The 21,650-nt window shown below is 40.2% G+C and overlaps 1 protein-coding gene across 1 annotated transcript in view; it reads right to left on the bottom strand.

Annotated features, from left to right (window-relative positions):
• Nucleotides 1–595: 595 nt before the first annotated feature.
• Nucleotides 596–21,650, bottom strand: part of LOC309550528 (CD109 antigen-like) — a 130,916-nt gene continuing 109,861 nt past the window's right edge. Inside the window, exons 24-32 of the mRNA XM_082250887.1 lie at nucleotides 19,635–19,866; nucleotides 17,940–18,117; nucleotides 13,344–13,534; nucleotides 11,905–12,057; nucleotides 9,007–9,072; nucleotides 8,500–8,633; nucleotides 4,510–4,660; nucleotides 2,778–2,880; nucleotides 596–940 (exon numbers count right to left, since the gene is read on the bottom strand). Coding sequence (XP_082107013.1) covers nucleotides 735–940; nucleotides 2,778–2,880; nucleotides 4,510–4,660; nucleotides 8,500–8,633; nucleotides 9,007–9,072; nucleotides 11,905–12,057; nucleotides 13,344–13,534; nucleotides 17,940–18,117; nucleotides 19,635–19,866 — 1,414 coding nt within the window. The 3' untranslated portion in view covers nucleotides 596–734. The remainder of the gene's footprint in view (nucleotides 941–2,777; nucleotides 2,881–4,509; nucleotides 4,661–8,499; nucleotides 8,634–9,006; nucleotides 9,073–11,904; nucleotides 12,058–13,343; nucleotides 13,535–17,939; nucleotides 18,118–19,634; nucleotides 19,867–21,650) is intronic.

Here is a 21,650-nt window from a genome sequence, read left to right as displayed (position 1 = left end):
GACCCCCCCCCCGCTGTCAGGGGAGCCGCCGATCAGGGGCTCCTTTACTCGTGCCTGTCAGGCACGAACTAAGGAAAGCCGATCAACGGCTGTTCCTATTTACTATGTGACCAGCCGTGATTGGACACGGCTGATCACATGGTAAAGAGCCTCCGTCAGAGGCTCTTTACCGAGATCGGAGATGCAGGGTGTCAGACTGACACCGATCGCCGCTCTGCGCGCCCCTGGGGGGCGCCCAGAGCTGTGTTATCCTGCCGCCGTCATATGACGTCCGGTCAGGATAACACAACCACATTCCCGCCGTCAATTTGTAATAGGGCGGGCGGGAAGTGGTTAAAGCGTGAGCTGGAGTTTGGCTTTATTTGTTATTTTAGTAAAATCTGCTAATAAATTTAACACTACCCTTCCCCCAGACTGACAATGCTGTTGTCTGCCGTGCAGGTGGTGTGTTACTGGCCAGATCACGAGGTGAAAACAGAGGGAAAGGGCCAATAAATGAAAAAAAAAATGATGCAGCCAACACAGCTAATGATTGGTAAGCTGCAATATATAACATTTTTAGTTGTGGGCCTAATATCGCTTTCATCCTAGATTAAACCAGAGCACTAGGAGAAAACCCACACATACAAACTCCATGTGCATAGTGTCCTTGGTGGAAATTAAACCCAAGGAGACCAACAACCATAGGTGCCATTTACTAGGCACAGAGCTAGGAATTTCTATGTTTCTATTGTCTAAAAAAGATAAGGAAGAAAAACCATAGAAATGCAGAGCAAGAAAAATGTAGGTGTGTTGGCACTGCTGGGTGCTGGGCTGACTGGCGGGTTGGTTGGTTTTACTTCCACATTTGATCTACATTGAGTGCAGTTGGGTCCACAGTAATCACAAACTGATATATTTTTCATTGCGGCCGAGTTATATGTTCGAGTTACAGTGTTCCCTGAAAAGAAAAAGAAAATTTGATTATGAAAAAGACGACAAGCTCATTAATCCTAGCTTAGTCCATATTTAGAAAACATCATGAACACTTAAAGAGGAGCTCCAGTCTGTAAAAAAAAAAAATTAAAAGTCAGCAGCTGCAAACACTGTAGCTGCTGACTTTTAATATAAGGACACCTACCTGTCCAGGGATCTCACGATGTTGGCACCCCTAGCCGATTCATCAAGTGGCTTTTGGTGCAGGTGCCGGCATTGTAAGTAAGGTAAACCAGCTGCAAAGCCTTCAAGCTTCCTACTGTGCATGCGCAAGTCGCGCTGCGCTTTCTGAATGGTCTTCTGGGACCTGTATGTGTCCCAGAAAACAACAGGGGGGAGGATGAGGGTCTGGAAATGTCAGCGATCTTAAATGAAAGTGTCAAAACCAGGTACCAGCTGCCCCCCAAAAAGTGCCAGATGTGGCAGTGGAGGGGGAGAGTGTTCAAACAAGCAGAGCTTCCCCTTTTGGGTGGAGATGCGCTTTAAGTTTTCAAGCTGTTCTTGCAATCCAGGCTTCAAAGTATAGGGTACTTGCACACACATTTACATTTGGCTTTAATACTTTAGCACCACTATGTACTCCTATGATGTCTCAGGAATCTCAAGACATTTCATAGCTAGTAGTAGTTAATCACATTCATTGTTTGGATGTAATTCATTACTAGTGACTATATCATGACCTGGATAAACCTTCACACATACAGGTGACGCTTCATCAAACTGCCAATCTTCCTGAGGCTTGTGGCCTGCCATAGAAGCATATTTACCTTAGTTACCTTAGCTTTTTCCTTTAAGAGAAAGCCAAACACGGAGCTCCTCTCAATAAAAGATATGAACTTCACTTCAAAATTAACCCAAAGGCTCAGATTATTCTGTTGCATAACAGTTTTCGGTCATGAAGGTGCATTTAAATGGAGAATGCAAATAAAATACAATCTATACTTTTTATGTATATAATACATTCCATTAGTTATAACAAATTATTAGCCAAAATTATTTTGTTTCGAACGGATTAGTGATGGGATAGAACTTGATAAAACTTAAGTTGTCGCCAGAACAATAGAGGAGAAATCTTCCAATGAGGGTATTTTTCCTTACATTAAAGAGATTTCTTCTCATTTCCTGTTGTGTCTATAAGACATGTAGTTGAAGGGGAATCTCTCCAATAAAACACAGCATAAAAGGCTGACCAGGGGTTTTAACCATTCCCTATACTATCCAAAATGAAAACAAAAAGGTTTTGGCTTTAGATACACTTCAAAATGTGAATTTAAATTTAGGTATGGTTGTAATAATATTTCTTTGTTGATGGTCCTCTGAATTTGTGAAAATCAATCAGGCTTCATGTGGAGCAATTTAATCTGGTATTTGACCCTTAGACTTTATCCTAAAATCACACTGGTATCTCCATTCACCTCCTTATCCTAACAAATAACCTAAAGCTTCAATAGTATTGAACTCAAATTCAGCCAGACATACCTATAAGTTCATTTAATTTTAAGTAATTACCCTAATGAGTCACCGCTTAACCAGAAAAATCTTTTAGGGTATTAAAAAAATATCAAACGTTGTAATTTCAGCCCATTATGCTTTTGATTCATCTCACAAGATACTACACAGTGTATGCACACAGTTACAGTATCTTTCGCTTGTTGTGCCTACCAACCAACAATAGCTTCATAAAAACATGTGCACTTACAACAAAATACACATGTCGATGATACTTCATGACATCCATTTTGCTTCAATCTAATAAGACCTTGCTCTTAATTTTTAAAAAGCTGCAAGTTTGGGGCACTTACTTGGGTTGTAATATTCAGTTATTTTAACTGCGGCATCTTGACTTCCAGCAACACTGGAAAAACGGACCATTGGAACAGACACGGTAACAGTATTTCTGGTCAGCTAAACAGAAAAAATACAAAGTTATGATGAATTGTTTTCATACTTGATAAAATTGGTAAGATGGCCCACATTATTCTTACTTCCTTTACTAATAAGTGGAATTAGGACTCACATTGTGCAACTTTGCAGATAAGTCAACAATCAGGTATATAGCCTGTAGAAAATGGTACCTCACAACTAATATAGATCAGATGTTCAGCTTCTAAGCCTATTTTCTATACTGTACTGAAGTCAAGCTGTGTAGGCTATCTACATTAGCAAGTAGTACTTTCGCTTATCAAGCAGATACTGTATAAATCAACAGTAGAACAAATTTCTACATTTACTGAGGCAAATATTTTAAACCCATGCACAAAAGGTTTGTCACTAAATACTTAGCATGTATGGTAATAATTGGCTCCTTGTAAAGTCTGGTATTAAATTTAGATTGTTACTATCGCTGTAAAGTGAACCTAAATCTGCCTAAAATGTTTCTTAGTCATCAACAGTGGTGAAGTGTAAACACCCTGCAGTGCCTGTAAATACCTGTGTAAGGCAGGCCTCACATTATATATTTTTTTGCTCGTTCAAACAGCACATTAAACAAAAAAAAAACAAAACAAATGTGGTGATTCCCTCACACAATGTGAAAAGTGTTATTGTGTTCTGCCAGGGGGGAGCCTTCCCTGCTGGCAGAATACAATGATCAGTGTTGTCAGCTATAGCTAAAAAAAAACAACAGGCTGGTTGTGCTGAGGTCGACTGAGAGATCAACTTCTGTACAACCAGTCTGCCCATAGATGGGTCGGAATTCGGCCAGTCCCTGCTGAACCGGCCAAATTTGTATCCATCTATGACCGACTTAAGTCTTCAACATCAACCTCTGTATGGCTGTGGAAACCCTTGGATATTAGTTGTAGGCTTTACATGAGACCTTAATGTCAACCCAACTCGAGATTAAACCTACTCTCCAGTATTAAGCCACATTCCTTGCAATTTAGGGCTTCTCACAAATGTGCCGCCGCTGGTTTTTGCCTGGTGTCTGGGGCGTGTCTGTTTACCAGTTCAGATGCCATTCAGGGCCAAATTTTTATCCATCTATGACTGACTTAAGTCTTCAACATCAACCTCTGTATGGCTGTGGAAACCCTTGGATATTAGTTGCAGGCTTTACATGAGACCTTAATGTCAACCCAAACTGAGATTAAACCTACTCTCCAGTTTAGGGCCGTGTTCACATACGTGCCACCGCTGGTTTTTGCCTGGTGTCTGGGGCGTGTCTGTTTACCAATTCAGATGCCATTCAGGTCCAAATTTATGCTTGAATTAGACCCAAACACGCACAGGACCCTTTTGCAATCTGCTCCACGGCCGCCCCAGATCTGTGAGAACCGGTCACGCTCACGTCATGTTAATTGGATGCGGGGAAACCTACATTCAATTAACACATATGTGAACCCAGCCTAACTGTCAATTGCCAGTGCTTCTACAGACCACTGAAGTTCTGGGGTTTGATAGTTGATTGATCTGGGATGTTGAAGATGGCATTCATATTGTACAAGATATAATAAAATTGACTTTAGGAATACTACTGTTAGTGGTATACTATATCCTTTATTATTACTATGCTTTAATGTAAATTTAACTTACCGAATTTAAATAGAGGTTAACTTTATTGTCTTTAGGTTCCACAAGTCCAATTGTTTCAGTTGTAGGGATACCTGGGTCGCCTAGTTGGAATCCATTAAGGAATTCAACCTCTAGAATCACCATGCCAGTTTCATTACCTTCCCCTTGGTAACTAAGAAGAAAAATATGATTAGGGGGTGTCTGTGCGCAAGCAATTAGAGATGGATAATCAAATTCACTGGGTGCAATATCAGACACCTGTCACAGATTTAAGTGTGATAACTGCACAAACAGCCTGTCCCCCTAAGGGTCCTTTCAAACGAACGATCCGATCAGATCCGCCTGTCAGTTTTTCAGGCGGGCCTGATCGGATGCTTCATGCATCCCTATGGGGCAGCGGATGTCAGCGGAGACATCTCCGCTGACACCCACTGCTATCTGCTTCTGATCCTATCCGTGAAATCCGGACGGATGGAAACCCTATTTTCCATCCATCCAGTGGATCGGATCGTATGGGATCGGATAAGAACGGACAGGCGGTCCGTTCTCATCCAATTCCCCCATAGAGGTCAGCGGGGATCAGACAGCTCCGTCTCCGCACACAGAGCGTAGACGGAGCTGCCATCTGCCTGCTCAGCGGGGATCGGCGGATCAATCCCCCGCTGAGCAGAGAACGGACCTCTTTGGACGGCGCATTGTGTGAAAAGAACCTTAAACTCAAATTAAACCAGTCCAGGGGCATAACTACATGGGTTGCAGGGGTTGGAATTGCAACCGGGCCCCACGCTTCAGGGGGCCAGTGCGGCTCCCCTGTACACCTGGATAGGAGGGGCCGCGGGGACAGCATGTAGAGAAATCACTGTCCTCCTTTTTCCTCCTGTAGCTGCAGGAGGAAAATGGAGGAGATTGGTTCCTCAGTATGCTGCCCCCGCCCCTCCTCCTATCCAGTTCACTTGTGTTCTGCTGTCTCTGGGCCCCTGTGTGCTCCCCTGGTTCCCCCTTCCCCCACTGTGCTGCCCCCCCCCCCCCCCACTGTGCTCCCTCCCCTCTACTGCTGGCTGCTGCAGGGGATGTGTCACAATAGAGAACAAGGAAGGATTGGTAAATATGTAATTTACCAGCTCCTTCCTTTTCTGAATGGACAGAGTCATAGTCAGTGACATTGAAAAAAATAAAATAAAATGATAAAAAATAATACAATTAAAATACCAAAAAATAAAAACTGCTGACACCACTGGGTGAACTTCCAGGATCACAAAGGTCACACTTGCAACCGGACCCTGTCATTCCACCACTGTGGGGAGGCCCCAAGATGGCAGGAAGGGGGCCCACTGCAGAACTTGTGAAAGGGTCCTGCTGCGGGACTGTGATAAAGGCCACCACAATGAGAATAAAATGCCCCAGGATCAGTGGGAAGAGCCCCAGGCATGAAGGGAAGGGCCCTGGCCAGGGGTTCGGGGCCCTTCATGGTTTCTTGCACCGGGGGCCCTGAAGGTTCTAGTTACGCCTCTGAACCAGTCCCATGCAGCAGGTACAGTGGGTACGGAAAGTATTCAGACCCCCTTAAATTTTTCACTCTTTGTTATATTGCAGCCATTTGCTAAAATCATTTAGGTTCATTCTTCTTCCTCATGAATGTACACATAGCACCCCATACTGACAGAAAAACACAGAATTGTTGACATTGTTGCAGATTTATTAAAAAAGAAAAACTGAAATATCACATGGTCCTAAGTATTCAGACCCTTTGCTGTGACACTCATATATTTAACTCAGGTGCTTTCCATTTCTTCTGATCATTCTTGAGATGGTTCTACACCTTCATTTGAGTCCAGCTGTGTTTGATTATACTGATTGGACTTGATTAGGAAAGCCACACACCTGTCTATATAAGACCTTCCAGATCAAAATGCATGTCAGAGCAAATGAGAATCATGAAGTCAAAGGAACTGCCTGAAGAGCTCAGAGACAGAATTGTGGCAAGGCACAGATCTGGCCAAGGTTACAAAAAGATTTCTGCTGCACTTAAGGTTCCTAAGAGCACAGTGGCCTCCATAATCCTCAAATGGAAGACTTTGGGACGACCAGAACCCTTCCTAGAGCTGGCCGTCCGGCCAAACTGAGCTATCGGGGGAGAAGAGCCTTGGTGAGAGAGGTAAAGAAAAACCCAAAGATCACTGTGGCTGAGCTCCAGAGATGCAGTCAGGAGATGGGAGAAAGTTGTAGAAAGTCAACCATCACTGCAGCCCTCCACCAGTCGGGGCTTTATGGCAGAGTGGCCCGACGGAAGCCTCTCCTCAGTGTAAGACACATGAAAGCCCGCATGGAGTTTGCTAAAAAACACCTGAAGGACTCCAAGATGGTGAGAAATAAGATTCTCTGGTCTGATGAGACCAAAATATAACTTTTTGGCCTTAATTCTAAGCGGTATGTGTGGAGAAAACTGCTCATCACCTGTCCAATACAGTCCCAACAGTGAAGCATGGTGGTGGCAGCATCATGCTGTGGGGGTGTTTTTCAGCTGCAGGGACAGGACGACTGGTTGCAATCGAGGGAAAGATGAATGCGGCCAAGTACAGGGATATCCTGGACAAAAACCTTCTCCAGAGTGCTCTGGACCTCAGACTGGGCCGAAGGTTTACCTTCCAACAAGACAATGACCCTAAGCACACAGCTAAAATAACGAAGGAGTGGCTTCACAACAACTCCGTGACTGTTCTTGAATGGCCCAGCCAGAGCCCTGACTTAAACCCAATTGAGCATCTCTGGAGAGACCTAAAAATGGCTGTCCACCAACGTTTACCATCCAACCTGACAGAACTGGAGAGGATCTGCAAGGAGGAATGGCAGAGGATCCCCAAATCCAGGTGTGAAAGACTTGTTGCATCTTTCCCAAAAAGACTCCTGGCTGTATTAGATCAAAAGGGGGCTTCTACTAAATACTGAGTGTTTTTCTGTCAGTATGGGGTGCTATGTGTACATTCATGAGGAAGAAGAATGAACCTAAATGATTTTAGCAAATGGCTGCAATATAACAAAGAGTGAAAAATTTAAGGGGGTCTGAATACTTTCCGTACCCACTGTATGCAAGCTGGTATTGCAACTGTGGGAAGGCAACAAGCAGGTGGACCCCTGTACTGTAAATATTAGACCATAAGCCCTTCTGCTGCTAACAGGAGTGGGGCTCTTCTGTACTAGCGGTATTTCAGAAATACGCAGGAATTGGACACAGTGTCTGTCAGCACTAGTTTGATGTTCTCCATCCACCCTCCTGTTCCATGTAGCCTCCCCTGCAGTGCTTACGTTTGTATTGGTTTGTGTTATTATAGCATAGCAGAGGGCCCATACTGTGGATGACTGACATTTTTTTAATCACCTGTACAAATGCATACAGGCTAGTATTTACATGGCAGAGGACCTGCACATATATCACTATGGGGTTACCAGCCCATATGCTTTTTGAGCCAGGCAGGTTCGGTGGTAGTGGTACTAATAAGTGCCAGTACATTTAAACTTTAGCACGTTTCACATACCTCCAAGATATAGGAATATATCATTTATTTGTATCTTTTCCCAAATATTTTTTATATTTTGGATTACTTCTTGGCAAAAAGTTTGTATACTAACTACTGTGGCCATATTACAAAATCTGAGATTAAGGGCAGATTCACATCATAACACGGTACAAGAAAGGCATGTTCCTTATGAGTTTCGCACACCACATTCAAAACGCACTGCCTTTGAAATCTGCTGCAGGTGGCAATGCATTTTTAATTGCCCCCCAAACCAAATTCAAAAACGCAGTGCGTTTGCGGGCACCAGATAGCATGGTACGGCAGTACAATGTGATTTGGGAAAACACATTTCATGCATTGCTTTATGTGTGATCCGTTGTGATTTGCAGCCCATTCAAATGAAAGGGCTGCCAAAACATTCTGCAGGGGAGCGCACAGGAACGAGAAAAGTTTAACATCTGCAGAAATTTTACAAAGCTACAAAGAAGTCTCTTACCTCATGCTTATATCTAGTGTCAGTTTGTAAATATCATTTACATTTTCCATCACTTTCAGATCTAATTGGAATGCTTCTGGCACAGTACTTCTCTTGCGCAGTGATGATGTCTTCCTGTTATATACTACATTAAGCTGCAAAGTAAAAATGTATTAATAAATCTATTAAATGGTATTTCAAACTGTCGGTGTTTCTGTTAAAACAATATTTTTGTACAGCTGTCTTCATTAGCAAGGATGTCCAGGAGTTCTGAATTTACAGGGCTGGAAAGCTCTACATTACTGACTTTGTTATCCATATGCTGTATGTAGCTGAATATTCCTGCAATGTGTTAAAGCAACTTTATTCATTCTCTGGAGCCTGCTTAGTTTAAAACTGTAATATTGGGCAAATTCTACTCTATTAAACCCACCTGCACTATACTTCCTGCTTAAAAGCAAAACTTTTGTCAAATACATTCAATAATGGACATTAAAATAAACATGGAACACTTAGTTTACTTCATACCTGAACAAGAGCCAGTCCGTATCCAACTGCAGTGGCGGTGACTGATAGCGGTTGGAAGACTTCAATCTGACAGTGAAATTAGATTATTAGTGTGTTTATACCTTTTTAAGCATTCTAAAGAAAACCAAAATTTGAAGACTACCATTGCTGACCTCTCTTTATCAAAATGTTAGTTGCCCGGCTGTCAAGCTGATCTAATGGCCTCAAAAGCTTCCTGAGTTTGTTAGCATTGAAATCATGTAGATCAGAAATTCTTACTTCACTGTGACTTCATTCTCTGCACACCTTTTTCTAGGCTAGGGAATCAAATATAGTCATAGGATCAGCATGACTGAAAGGCCACTGGCATTCTCCCAAGGAAGGGTCAGCAGTGGCAATTATTACATATTTTTTCAGGAAAATGTTTAATTTATTATCATGTGCAGTGCACTGTATGCACTTTCACCATTCAAAAACAGCAGAAAATGCTTTTTCAGCCACCACATCACATGCTGGGAACCTTACTCTGGTACAATTTTCTGGCTTTTACGTGTTTTTTTGGGCATTATCTGCAGGCAAGGCATTCTCCAGTTCAAACTTTTTCTCGTCATACCTAAGTTAACATATATGCCTGCAATACCAACTACTACTTCCTTAAGGCAGGCATTAAGCTAGATTAGTCCTGAGAATTGTTACTGATCAAACAGAACATCCTTTGTCCTAAAGTAAACCCTTAACCACTTAAGCACCGGAAGATTTTACCCCCTTCCTGACCAGGGGGTATTTTGCGATTCGGCACTGCGTGAATTTAGCGGACAATTGCGCGGTCGTGCGACGCTGTACCTAAACGAATTTGACATCCTTTTTTTCCCACAAACAGAGCTTTCTTTTGGTGGTATTTTATCACCTGTGCGATTTTTTGATCACGGGCTATAAACAAAAAAAGAGCGTCAATTTTGCAAAAATAACAATATTTTTCACATTTTTTTATATGAAATTCCCCCCAAAAAAAAAGTAAAAATCAAAATTTTTAAAAATTTTCGGACAATTTGTTTTATGCTACATATGTTTGGTAAAAAAAAAATCGCAAAAAGCGTATTTTGATTGGTTTGCGCAAAAGTTATCGCGTTTACTAACAAAGGGAAAGATTTTTGTCATTTTTGTTGTTTTTTTTTTAACGCGTAATGGCGGCGATCTGCGATTTTTTTTGCGGTACTGCGACATTGCGGCGGACAGATCGGACCCTTGACTGACATTTTTGACACTTTTGGGGTTACCAGTGACATTTCTAGAGTAATCAGTGCTATATATATGCACTGTTACTGTAAAAATACACTGGCAGTGAAGGGGTTAACTTTATTTGAGAGGGAGGGGCTGTGTGTGTCCCTAGGGGCGTGATTCTAACTGTGATTGGCTGTGGCTTGAGGTGTAGTTACACTGATCAACGGTTCTACATAGTAGAACCGTATGATAAGTGTTTCTACACAGGGAGAACTGACAGGCAGCTTGTTTACACAAGCTGCCTGCCTTTCTCCCTCTCCCCCGCCAATCGCCGAGTGACCAGCGGACATCGGGTCCGCCGGTCACACGCGCGGGGGGGTCTGTGACCGCGCGGGAGCGGGAGCGCCTTGCCGGCGGCGCGCGCTCGCTCCCCAGACCCTCCCAGGCTAGTGACGTACCGATACGTCACTGTGCCTGTGAGGGGCTGACCGCCGCAGTATATGTTCGTGCGGCGGTCGGCAAGCGGTTAAACATGGATCCTAGAAAGTAGAACCCATTCAAGGGACCATCCTGTTACTACAAGATGAGGATAAATAAAGAGATTTAGGCACACAAGCATTTATATAAAAATGTAACTATATGTCCAATAATATATAAACCAATTTTGTTGCACTTCTGTTTAGGAAAACTTCAGAATGTAATGTAACACAAATAGATTCACAAATATTTTTTTTCATCTAGCGTAATTACTTAACAGAAGTAACCAGGGTAATTCTACATATAATGGCTAAGTGCAGTAAAAATCAATGAAGAAATCCTCAAATATTGGGATTTTTAAGGCAATCAAGACAATTAATAAAAATTGTATACATTTTATTAGAAAAGGTTAACAAATCACAGTCATGATTACAATAAAAAACCCCAGTGTACATTAGATAATAGAAGAATTGACCATTATTTAGATACTCAAGTAGCAGAAAAATGGCATTCCCGGGCACGGCTGATAGCCAGCTGAGATAAAATTGTTGCATGGAAATAAATCCCATGCGTTTCGATATATCAATAAATATTACATTTTCTTTAGGGATTATTTTCCATTGTTTTCTAAGTAACAATCATTTAGTGTGGATGGATCAATGAGAGAGAGGTCCCCCTGGTGCAGCCGGACGTTGTAAACAGGAACACTGGACCTGAACATTCCATTCAAGGCCCAAAATGAAAATTGCATATCTCCAGCCAAAAGCAAGGGCATTAGGTTGTGATTGAGTCAAGCATAGATAGCTCACAACAAGGTAAGAAACGCCTTCATTCAAAAGTTGAGGTTCAGTGTATAACTATAGATGGGGTAATTTTTTATCCAATCCAACTAAACAAATGATATGTGGATAATCATAACAAATTTCATTAAACTTGTTTCTTTATTCTGATAATATGTGTCATTAATGTAATGGTAGGTTTTTTACAGATATCACAGAAATGTCACTTCCCACCACTCTATAAGATTGTTTGCATCTCATTCTGCTAGCACTGATTTTCAATCAGATCTGAATATATAACAATTTTATTTTTATTTTTTTGTGGTCTGACTGCAAGTTTGTCTATTTTTTGATGGATTAGGTAAAAAAAATCATCTTGTGTTTAGTCAGTCTTACAAGCTTTATTGGACATCAGTGTTATTTGGAATGTTTTTGTATTTACCTGCTTGCTTTGTAATGCTAGGAGGTTGGAGTTGATTTGGAAAGTTTTTGTTACAAATGTACCTGGTCCAGTAACAGTTACAGCAAGAGATGTTTCACCTGATGACAGAGCTCCTGCAAACCGGGAAAGAGCCTGCAGAGCCATTACAGTGTCCTTGGAGGAAACAAAAATTCCATGATTAGAGCATGTGAAATTTGCTTAAATTTAGCAGCATAAAGAATCGAATTATAAATTATTAGTATAAATTACATTAATGAACGTACTGTAGTATATAATATTTATCTGTATTACAATAAACATTTTATTTTCAAAGTGAAAAGAAATGCATATAAACTGATATAACCAAAAAACAAACAAAATTTAAAAGGATACCACCTCACCCCACAATGGCAAACGTTTCAAAGCAAACCTGGATTTTTAAAAACTTGCCATATCAGACACTGAGAGCGCATAGTAGGTATGTCAATTGCCAATCTAAGCACCCCAGAGTGCTCTGATCTTTATGAACTTCCTAGATTGATAGCTTACATGCTTGGCACTTCTTCTCACCTACAAAGCCCCACTATTAGCCAGTTACTATAATGGATCTCCTCAACGACAAACAATGAGCCTTAGGATGCAGGATTAGATCCTCAACCTATTGTGTCAGGAAGTATGTGCACATCAATGGATCTGAGGATTCTGAACACTCAAAGTGCTAAAACTAAAATTGGATCTGACAGGCAGACACCCAGAGATGCCTACTGTTTTTCTCTCAGCACTGAAATAGGTGTTTTACAATTCAGACCGTTGCACCTCATTTACTAAAATTTGTTGTTTTGTCAGAGGTAGGAAGTGTGGTGAAGTGAAGATCTCACTGATGATATAAGTACTGGGGAATGAGGGGCATATTCTGGCATGCCTAGATCGAGTGGTAGTTCAGGGACAGAGACCCCACCGGCAAGGGAAAGTGCATAACATAGTGAAAGGTTCCTGGCCACTGGCAAGTAGGATTAGCTTAGAGACAGCACCTGTCTTGAGGAAACATCTGGGATCCAGGCCAGTAACATGGGGCTGATCCCAGTGACACTATAAAGCCATCTCAGCCCATCAAAAACCACCACCCCCTCCAGCAGAAGCCGTCCTCTGGTATTATTCAGCCCAAGCCTAGTGATATTTTATAAATACCAACTGCTATATTGCCCTATATCATTGCCTACAAAAATTGTCTTTATTTTGTACCATTATCCTATATACAATATACAAGATAAATTACAACATCAAAAACTGTGTGTGTGGTCTCATTGATTTGGTACCCTGGGGATAGGCCCTGCCTACATATAATCTTTTTTTAATGCTATTTGGTATGACATTAATAGCATAATCAATCTCAGGAAACCACACCTAGTCATTTAAAAAAATACTACTTGTCATTTAAACAAGTTAAGAACAATAATTACCTGGGTAGAAACGTAACCACCAAGTTGGTTCCTCTGCTGGCTAAGCCATTTCATGACAGGGATACCATCTGCAATTCTGTTCTGTCTCTGGAAGGAGAGCAGTGCATAAGCTGCTGTCTCAATATCTGTAGTCCTTGGCTGCCAGTAGAAGTTGGCTGATTCAGAAGGTGCAGACCAGTACTTTGTCCCTTCTATGTAAATAATCAGCAGGAAATACATAAATTGTGTTATGAATAGGTCTAGAACATGTGTTACTATGAAGTTAAAGTGTTACTAAACCCAGGACCCTGCATTCACTATATCTGGTCTCCTACAGTACACAGAACATGGAAATGCAATCATATTAGTAAATATAAACGAAATACTATATAAATATAAAGCTAAATACCTTTTCTCATCAGCAGCATATAGCAGTCGTGTGACTTCTATCAATGTCTGGTTAAAGCTTGTAGTAGGAGTTTTCATCCTCCCGTGAATGTCCTATAAGGAAGCAGGACCGCTGACCCTCTGTCTGGACAGTGCTGATTGGCTCTGTGCTGATCAGATGCACTCTCCCAAGAAAAAAAAAACTCTCTAGCAATACACACTAAACTGAGCATGTGCAGACTGACTCCACCAACTTTGTCTTATCCAGAGATGTTTTGGGGACAATGCAATAAGGGAAGGATCTGTGCAGACAGGAACAAACAGCCTTTTTACACAATGTAGAGTATAAACCCCTTAGGTTCCACAGTGAGTGTAACAAGCATGCTTTACTGCATATACAGATTTTATTGTTGTGGGTTTAGTAACACTTTAATGTTGTACACAGAAGGCACTCCAGGTTTCAACTATGTAATTCATTAGTCTATATTAGTCTATATTAATTTATTAGTAACACTATTTGCATAGATGTATGTACAGTATACAGACTATGTCCATGTAGTACATATTTCAGTATATGTGAGTGCTCCAAAGCATACAGTATGCAATAGTCTACTTGGTGGGATGCCTTTAGCTTGAAAATCCTAGTAGTACCTACTTTGCATTTACCAAAATTTGTTAGGCAATGGCATTAGTGACATTTGTAAACCCTATTTACTATGGCTAATAAAAAAATTACTGTGTTCGCACATACGACATCTCACACTGGTATATTCAATATTTTTACATCAAATGTTTCTGAAGTCAGTGATATATAGACAATTATATGGAACAAATGCAATAGGATCCAAAGGGTTGCACACTTGAAAACTGCATCTACTTTATTCATAATCTTTAAAATGTCATATACAGCAAACTTAGACACCAAAGGAGAAAGGAAATTCAGTGAATGCATTTCAGCCTACAAGGGCTTGTTCATTACTAAGTGCTAGCAGCACGAAATGCATTCACTGTGTTTCCGTGCTCCCACAGTGTCTACATTTTCAAGTGTGCAGCCCTTTGGATCCTATTGCACTTTTTGCATATGGTGGGATGAGTGGTGCCTGCATTGGTGAAAGGGACTGTGTGGCGGACCCACCTGGAGCAGCAGCATACATATTTTATAGAAAATTATAGATGATCAGTGAATTGGGAATTCCTCAAAATTGTAACATTGCAGCAAGGAAAAGCAAAAGCTAACTAAGTGACAACAGTTTACTGGAACATTTAACATAACCCACATTTAAATTTCAAAAGTAATTTTAAATATTTTTAAATCTGCAGAATAGCTAACTTCCTAAAGGGGGGAGGTTAAGAGTCACTCTTTAGGGGACCTTTGGATCAGTTTCGGTTTCAAGTGGTCAGAGGCCCGAACTTGAAACCCAGGACTCACTTTCAACATCCACACACAATTAAAGGGAGCAGCTTCAACCCCCAAGACAAGCCTCTGTCTCATACAGATAGGCCCATTCCAACCACTTCACATCTCTCAACACAAAAATACCATAGGTTCCAAGTTACTGGGTGAAATGCCCACAGCTCATTCATTATGAACACAGAGTAACTACCAGTTCAATACCAGGGTCAGTCCAGTTACCCCAACATTCCTACCATTCTATGCTTGGCACTTATCATTGTCCAGCCCCAATACCAGAATGTCCATTCTGGTTTGCCAATCTTCTTAAACAGAAATTCAATTGACTTTTGCTAAAAATAATTATGGTGCAATTTTTCCAATAATAAAAGAAGGGTTATCCATCTCTGTGCTAAGGCTTCATTCAACAGGGTAAATGGTCCCTGTTAGTAACATCAGTGCTTAAATAGTCTAAATAAGAGTAAACAATGTAGCCTTAATCTTTCCCAAGATGGTCTTCCTTCTCCCTACCACAACTGCTCCTCAAAAAGGAACCCCGACTGGGTCATTTACTCAGCGTTCACCAGTTCACTTTTCTCCCTACTGAGAGGAATTCCTTCTTCCACTCACTCCATAGGCGGCACTCTACTCACTAGGCACCATCCAGCTGTCTACAAATATCAACATAGTGCATTTAAACATGAAGTAACTGCAAAGACACTTAAGTGATCAGTGGCAAAAGATGTAACATCAGATAAAAAAAATAAAAACTAGTATTTCGTTTTTGTTTTGTTTTTTAAAGGGGCAACTGCTTTTGATACATGGGGGTTGATATACTAAAAATTTAAATGACAAAATCTGTTTCAGTTCTGCTTAGAAACCAATCAGCTTCCACGTTTATTTTTATCTAAAGCTTAATGAATAAACAGAAGTTAAATGATTGGCTACCATGCAAAGATTCCCCAGACTTTGCAGTTTTACTAAATGAACCACTTGGTGTTTCAGCAAACAGAATGTTTTTCAGTTTGGGATTTTATCTAAAAAAAGGTTTGCATAGTAATTGATACAATTGATATTCCTATTGCTATTGCTATTGCTGCCTAGCCAACCCTGTGTAATGCTGGCCATACACTTAATGCAAAATCCTTCAAAATAATTTTCGAAAAACTAACACTCGGCCATCAGAGCAAATGATCCTGCCATAATGCAATGACAGATAAATCGTTCAATGGCCATAAATAAATCAGTTTTTTGTTTGTTTTTTTTTCACATATACGGAGTGCAAACAGTTTGGATGTGAAACACATTAACCTTTCAATTTATTCTTTTGTTCGGCAGAAAATTTCCAAACTTGTCCATCGTTTTTTTGACTCAAAAACATCACAGCCGAATACCGATTAGCGCCCATTAACTGGCCAAAAATTGAAAGAACTGTTCAAATGACTGAATTTCGGCTGATTTTTCCTAAAGTGTATGGCCAGCATAAGTCTCAGGTATAAGGACTCACGGAAAATTCAGCCATTCAAGACAAAGGAGTGTTTTTAGTTCCACTGACATGCAGACAGTATCTGTTCTTCACTTTTGTGTACAGTATCCCAAGCTGTAGGGACTACCTGGGGTGGGCTTAAAGTTAAGTAGTTTTTATATATTTTATATTTTGTAATATTCAAGGTAAATGCTGTTATAGGTCAGGTTTACATCTCGACATTGTGGTAGACATGTGTCACCTCAACACAAGGTAGCAAATATTCAAGCATTAGTGCCCGGTGTCTATTCATTTTGGAGCACAGTGCAATGTACAACTGTGTGGTGTATTTTTTTCAGAGATGTATAGTAACTTAAGTACCGAAATGCGGTATCTGTACTTTCCTAGAGTCGAATTTTTTTCTCCTACTTCTACTTTTACTTCACTATATTTTTTTCGATGATTTCGATACTTCTACTCCGATATATTTTTTTTTGTGCTGAATAGTTACTCGTTACTTTTAAAAAAATTACCACTGCCAGAACAGTAGATGGCAGGTTGCATAAAGCTCAAAAAAAAAATGTGTATAATGTCATCTGTAAATCAGCGCATACGAAAATAAAGGCTGTGTACAATAAAAGCTGCTATATCAAATCTTTCCAATAAAAAGAAAATATGAAACAAACAAATAAATGGTGCTACAGCGCTTAAAGTGCATCAAGAAACTACTAACAAACACAGGTTAATCATTTGAATAAATCATTTGAAATAATAAAAAACAATATGATGTTCAAACTTTTGACTTCTTTCTTTAATAACTACATAACACAGTACTTGTACTTCTACTTTCAGTACTTGAGTAGAATTTTTTTTTTTCAAAACTACTGGTACTTTTTACTTTTAGTACTTAAGTAGCAATTTTTTTGAAAAAACTACTTGCAATACTTAAGTAAAAAAAATGTTGAATACTTTAGTACTTCTACTTAAGTAACTTTTTCTGCGAGCACTTCCACTTCTACTCAAGTCACTTTTTGATTGAGCACTTGTACTTTTACTCAAGTAGAAATTTCGAGTACTTTATACAACTCTGATTTTTTTTAAAAAAAGGTCAGGTGTGATTTTACCTGCACTGGGGTGCAATGGCACCCCATTTAGTACAACATACCTTCACATGACCCTCAATGCGGGTGGATTACTGTTATACGTAGAAGTACACCTGGCTTTATGCCAGCTATGTTCTTCTTATTTATAAATGTTGTGCAAAAAAAATAAAGCAGCTCTGTAAAAATCATATATTTTCAACCTAGATGAAGTAAAAATAGCTACAATTATTATCTTATCCTAAAAGATTGATCTTACCAAACCATTTACTTACCATTAACTTGATTGGTTGCCCTGGAATTAAGCAGGGTTAGAGCAGCTTGAGCCTTTGTGCTGTTAGCAAGTGATAATGCATATGTTACAATTGACAGGGTGTAATTGCTGGAAATTCCTTCGTCATACTTGCCCTCTAAATATTGCACAGCTTTCTGAACATTAACCACATAAAGATTCTGAAAATATGAATACACCAAACAAAAATAATCATGTTCTATAATCTTTTGGAGAATACATTTTGAAACATTTATTTGCCCTTCTAAAATATTACATTCTAGCAAAATAGAATTCTACTGTATGTTGTAACAATTTGTTTTTATTTTTTTACATTTATGGTTTTTATTTCGCTCTTCAGCAAAGCACATAGTACAGTACAACAGAAAGTAGTGTGCCAAACATGGCGGACCAATAATGGTCTTATAGTACATGACAGTAAGAGCATTGAAAAACATCAATACACAATCGGAACCATGTCATCTTGTGTGCCTCTGAAACCATTAGAGATCTAAATATATGGAAAACATTAGTGCAAAACAAGGCCCCTAGAACATATACTGTAACTCCTGACCACACAGTACAAGTGCATAAGCAGGGGTCCGACCCATGCAGGCCTAAGCCAAAAGAGCGTGTTTTTTTTCTTTTTTAAACCTAAATTATATTATCTATGGGGTTTAGGGAAAAATTAGTGAAAAAGAAGGGAAGAGAGAAAGAGAAAAAAATAAAAAAAAAAAGGGAAGGGGTGGTGATAGAAGTTGCAGGGACTGGTGCTCACCTAGAAAACCATGGTAAAAAATGTTAACATAGAATAAAGAGTACAGTTATAACTGTCAACTTTGCAATTGATGTATACTGCCTTACTTTTTACAGAGGTTTTTAAGTTGACTATCATGTCCAATGTCTACAGTCATCAGTTTAAGTGTATCTTCAGTTCAGACTTTTTTTGGCTACAGTAGGGAACAGTTAAAACCCCTGTCAATTTTTTTTTTTGCTGCCTGTGTACCCTTAGGAAGATTTCTCTTCAATTATTGTTCTGGTGACAATACTAGTGGCAGGAAGCAAGTTTTGCCTAGGGATACACTCTAACTGTCATCTAACATAAGTATATTGTTATAAAACGTAGTATATTTTAAGTGCGAGTACAGTGAATAACATGCAGCCCATGCAAAATAAGGCCGGCCATACATGGGGCAAATTTCTTTCCTGCAACCACGGGTTGCAGGAAAGAAATTCGCTCAATTCCCCCATCAGCACAGACAGTGCTGACAGGGGAATCCCTCCTGCCAGGCCATTGTCTTTTCCTGGTGAGGGGGAGGGGCAGGGAAATTTGTCAAGGGTGGGAGAAGACAGTGATTATTGCTAGCAGCTAGAACAGCTGATAGCGATAAGCGCAAGTGAATCTGGAATGCTGGTTGTACCCAAGTTGATCGATCGATTGGTACATTTACCCTTCCCATACATGGTCAGAATCATGGCCGATTTCTGCCTTAAACAGTAAAAACAGAACATATGTCCACAAAGCCCTGCTTTTCAGTGTCAACTTTGAATTAGTTACAAAGTTAAGCAAGGTTTCATCAATGCATATCAGCTCTACATTAGCTTGTTGCCATATATTGAAATGTTATCTTTAAACTTAATTAATGGATTTACAAAGATGACAAGAAAACAGTCTTGTTTTACATTTTAATGTACTTACCCTGTAATACTCATCTTCTAACAGTGAGGTCAGTATGTAAGCAGTGAGGGTGATGGGACCATTGAGCCCACCCTGGAGTTCTCTGTGTATTACTCTCCCGGGCTCAGAGAATATACCGCTGTTTATATCCTGATGCTGTATTAAAAAGTACACTGCGTTTTGTAAGACATTTGAATCTATGTATATAAAAGGCCGAGCTTGAAGGAAACATCTGAATACAAATGAAGTGAGCCTGCAAAAGAATATAATTTATATTGGGTTAAAAAAGTAAAGCAAAAAAATGACTTGGATTTAAAAATACACATATGTTTTGAAAGGTAATCTTTAAATATCCACAGCTGTTATTTTTGAAGACTGTGGACTCATTCACACCAGAGGCTATGCCTGGCACACTACTATGTTTGCTTTTTTTTGTTTTGGGGGGGGGGGGTGATTTTTTTTTAAATGTTTGTGACAGTTCAATAAGTTCTATTGGCCACAGCGTGGTGTGATGTGGTGGATTGGGTCGCTCCATGCTGTGCTGGTTAAAAAAAAGTATGCTGTATGCACAATAGTATGAACTGGCATGATGGGGAGCAAAACAAAACAAGGGGAATTTCTGCGCTATGAATGAAAACTTAATAGTGATGAAATCAGATGAATTTCTGTGACAAAAAAGAAAGCCGCATACACAGACCGATAGAAAAATCCAAACAAAATTTGCATAAACGTGTAGTGCTAACAATAAAATAACTGAAATCAATACGATGTGCATAACAACAAATCCAAAAAGAGTCCATAAAAAATCCTTAAATTAGAAAGGAGTTCACAGAAAGGGTGTGTGAAAATGTAGAGGAACCACAAGTCCCAGCATGTAGAAACTGTCTGTACTCTTCACACAGTGGATGGAAAGGAGATCACCCGTGGGATGAGAACACACCAAGTGGCAGCTTACCAGAAAGACATGGCCATCCAACCTAATGGAGAGGCCACAAAACGCTTGACAAAGGGGTATACAGGAACGCCAGGTTACATAGTTACATAGTTACATAGTTAGTGAGGTTGAAAAAAGACATCAGTCCATCCAGTTCAACCTATGATGTGTGTGTGTGTGTTTGCTTTTAACCATACATTGTATACCCCTGTATGTTGTGATCTCTAAGGTGCCCATCTAATAGTTTTTTGAAACTATCAATGCTCCCTGCTGATACCACTGCTTGTGGAAGAGAATTCCACATCCTTACCGCTCTTACAGTGAAGAACCCCTTTCGCATTTTAAGGTCAAACCGCCTTTCCTCTAGTTTTAGTGAGTGGCCACGTGTCTTATTGTATTCCCTTACTCTGAATAGTTTGTTCCTTATGCTAGGGTCACCAGTACAGTATTTGCACATTGATATCATATCCCCCCTCAATCGTCTCTTCTCCAGAGAGAATAGGTTCAGTGCTTGTAGTCTTTCCTCATAATTGATGTCCTCCATTCCCCTAATTATTTTTGTTGCCCTTCTCTGGACTCTTTCCAATTCCAGCACATCCTTCCTGAGGACCGGTGCCCAGAACTGGACAGCATACTCCAGATGTGGCCGGACCAGAGTCTTGTAGAGAGGGAGAATAATCTCTTTATTTCTGGAGTGAATCCCCTTTTTTATACATCCCAGTATTCTGTTGGCTTTGCTTGCAGCTGCTTGGCATTGCATGCCACTGCCAAGCCTATTGTCTACCAGTACCCCCAAGTCTTTTTCCATCCTAGACTCACCCAGAGGTTCCCCCCCTATTGAGTGGCTTGCTTTCTGGTTTCTGGCCCCCAAGTGCATTACTTTACATTTTTCAACATTAAACCTCATCTGCCATGTAGTTGTCCACCCCGTTATTTTGTTCAGGTCCGCTTGTAAGGTTTCCACATCCTGCATAGAAGATATTGGCATGCTTAGTTTAGATGTCAATCCTCAGGGAATCAGGTGGAATGTACTCATATAAGGATGCATGAAATCCATGTAGGTAGAGAGGGATAATAATAGCACATAGCGTGATACTATGGGT

Source organism: Pelophylax lessonae (genome assembly GCF_965119305.1).
Source record: "Pelophylax lessonae genome assembly, chromosome: 3".
NCBI classification, from domain to species: Eukaryota; Metazoa; Chordata; class Amphibia; order Anura; family Ranidae; genus Pelophylax; species Pelophylax lessonae.
Note: the sequence above shows the minus strand (reverse complement) of the source record. Positions and strands in the feature narration are given on the sequence as shown.